This window comes from Perkinsus marinus (genome assembly GCF_000006405.1).
Source record: "Perkinsus marinus ATCC 50983 genomic scaffold scf_1104296942482, whole genome shotgun sequence".
Taxonomy (NCBI): domain Eukaryota; phylum Perkinsozoa; order Perkinsida; family Perkinsidae; genus Perkinsus; species Perkinsus marinus.
In genome coordinates, this window is record NW_003212170.1 from 1 (window position 1) to 1,002 (window position 1,002).

General features: G+C 43.8%; 1 protein-coding gene across 1 annotated transcript; it reads right to left on the reverse strand.

The window, feature by feature from the left end:
* Positions 1–176: 176 nt before the first annotated feature.
* On the reverse strand, positions 177–947 carry Pmar_PMAR011238 (conserved hypothetical protein; the record flags this gene model as incomplete). Its single annotated transcript, XM_002781408.1, has 1 exon — positions 177–947. One exon carries the CDS (start codon positions 945–947, stop codon positions 177–179), a length of 771 nt encoding a protein of 256 aa, XP_002781454.1.
* Positions 948–1,002: the final 55 nt, after the last annotated feature.

Genomic DNA, 1,002 nt, shown 5'->3' on the forward strand with positions numbered 1-1,002 from the left:
TAGGTTGTGCCTCTTCAAAAGAGGGAACAACACCGTATCAACCAAAACACTAGTCAAAACCACGGCAATAGGATCCACGTTCTGCATCATCTGAGCCGGCATCTCCCATCCGAACAGGTTGGTGTCCATCTTCTTACCTTGAGTTAGGAAAGCTGTCGTCATGTTATTGTAAGCCATCACGAAAGGTATAATGAGAGAAATAAAGGCACCAATCGGAAGAGTGCCTTTGCATCCTCAATGAAACCATCCTTGAAACGACCACCATTGGACTCCTTGTTCTTTTCCAGGGAGCACCTCGTAATAGAAAAGAAGAGTACCTTAAGGATCTCCAATACAGCAGATCCCTGAGGCTTGGGCTTGACATAACGACCCATCAAGTTACCCCCAATGAAAACAATCGTTGCAATGATAAAGGCAACTAAAGGGAAAGAAAAGCTTGCAGTGAAAGAGACCGATTCGACCAAAATCGGAGTAACAATACCACCAACAATAGAACCAAGATTGATAGAAGCATAGAAATAGGTGTAATACCTTGTAATAAGATCTTTATGCTCCTCAGGATGGAACTGTTGAGCTCCCATGACGTTCACACAACTCTTAATTCCACCCGCACCAAATGCGATTAGGAAGAGTAGTGAGACATGGATCATCCACGGCTGACTAATCGAATGTATCGTAGACAGCGTTAGAAGAGCCAAACCCGCCATGTAAACGAAGGAGAATGCCAGAATAGTGAGGTAGAGTCCAAGTATCGTATCCGATATCACAGCAGAGAGAAGTGGAGTAACATAAAGGATAGCGTTGAACGTAGAGATATACGAATTAGCACCAGCGTCATCAACCCCAAGATACTCCTTGAGGAAAATCTGAAGGTTGGGCATCAACCCGTAGAAGGCCAAACGTTCACATAATTCCTGTAGTAAAATGAACAAAACAGCCTTGGTCATAGGATGCTTGTAATAGTAGTACACGTTACCCGAAACATCAGTCCACGAGTACGAT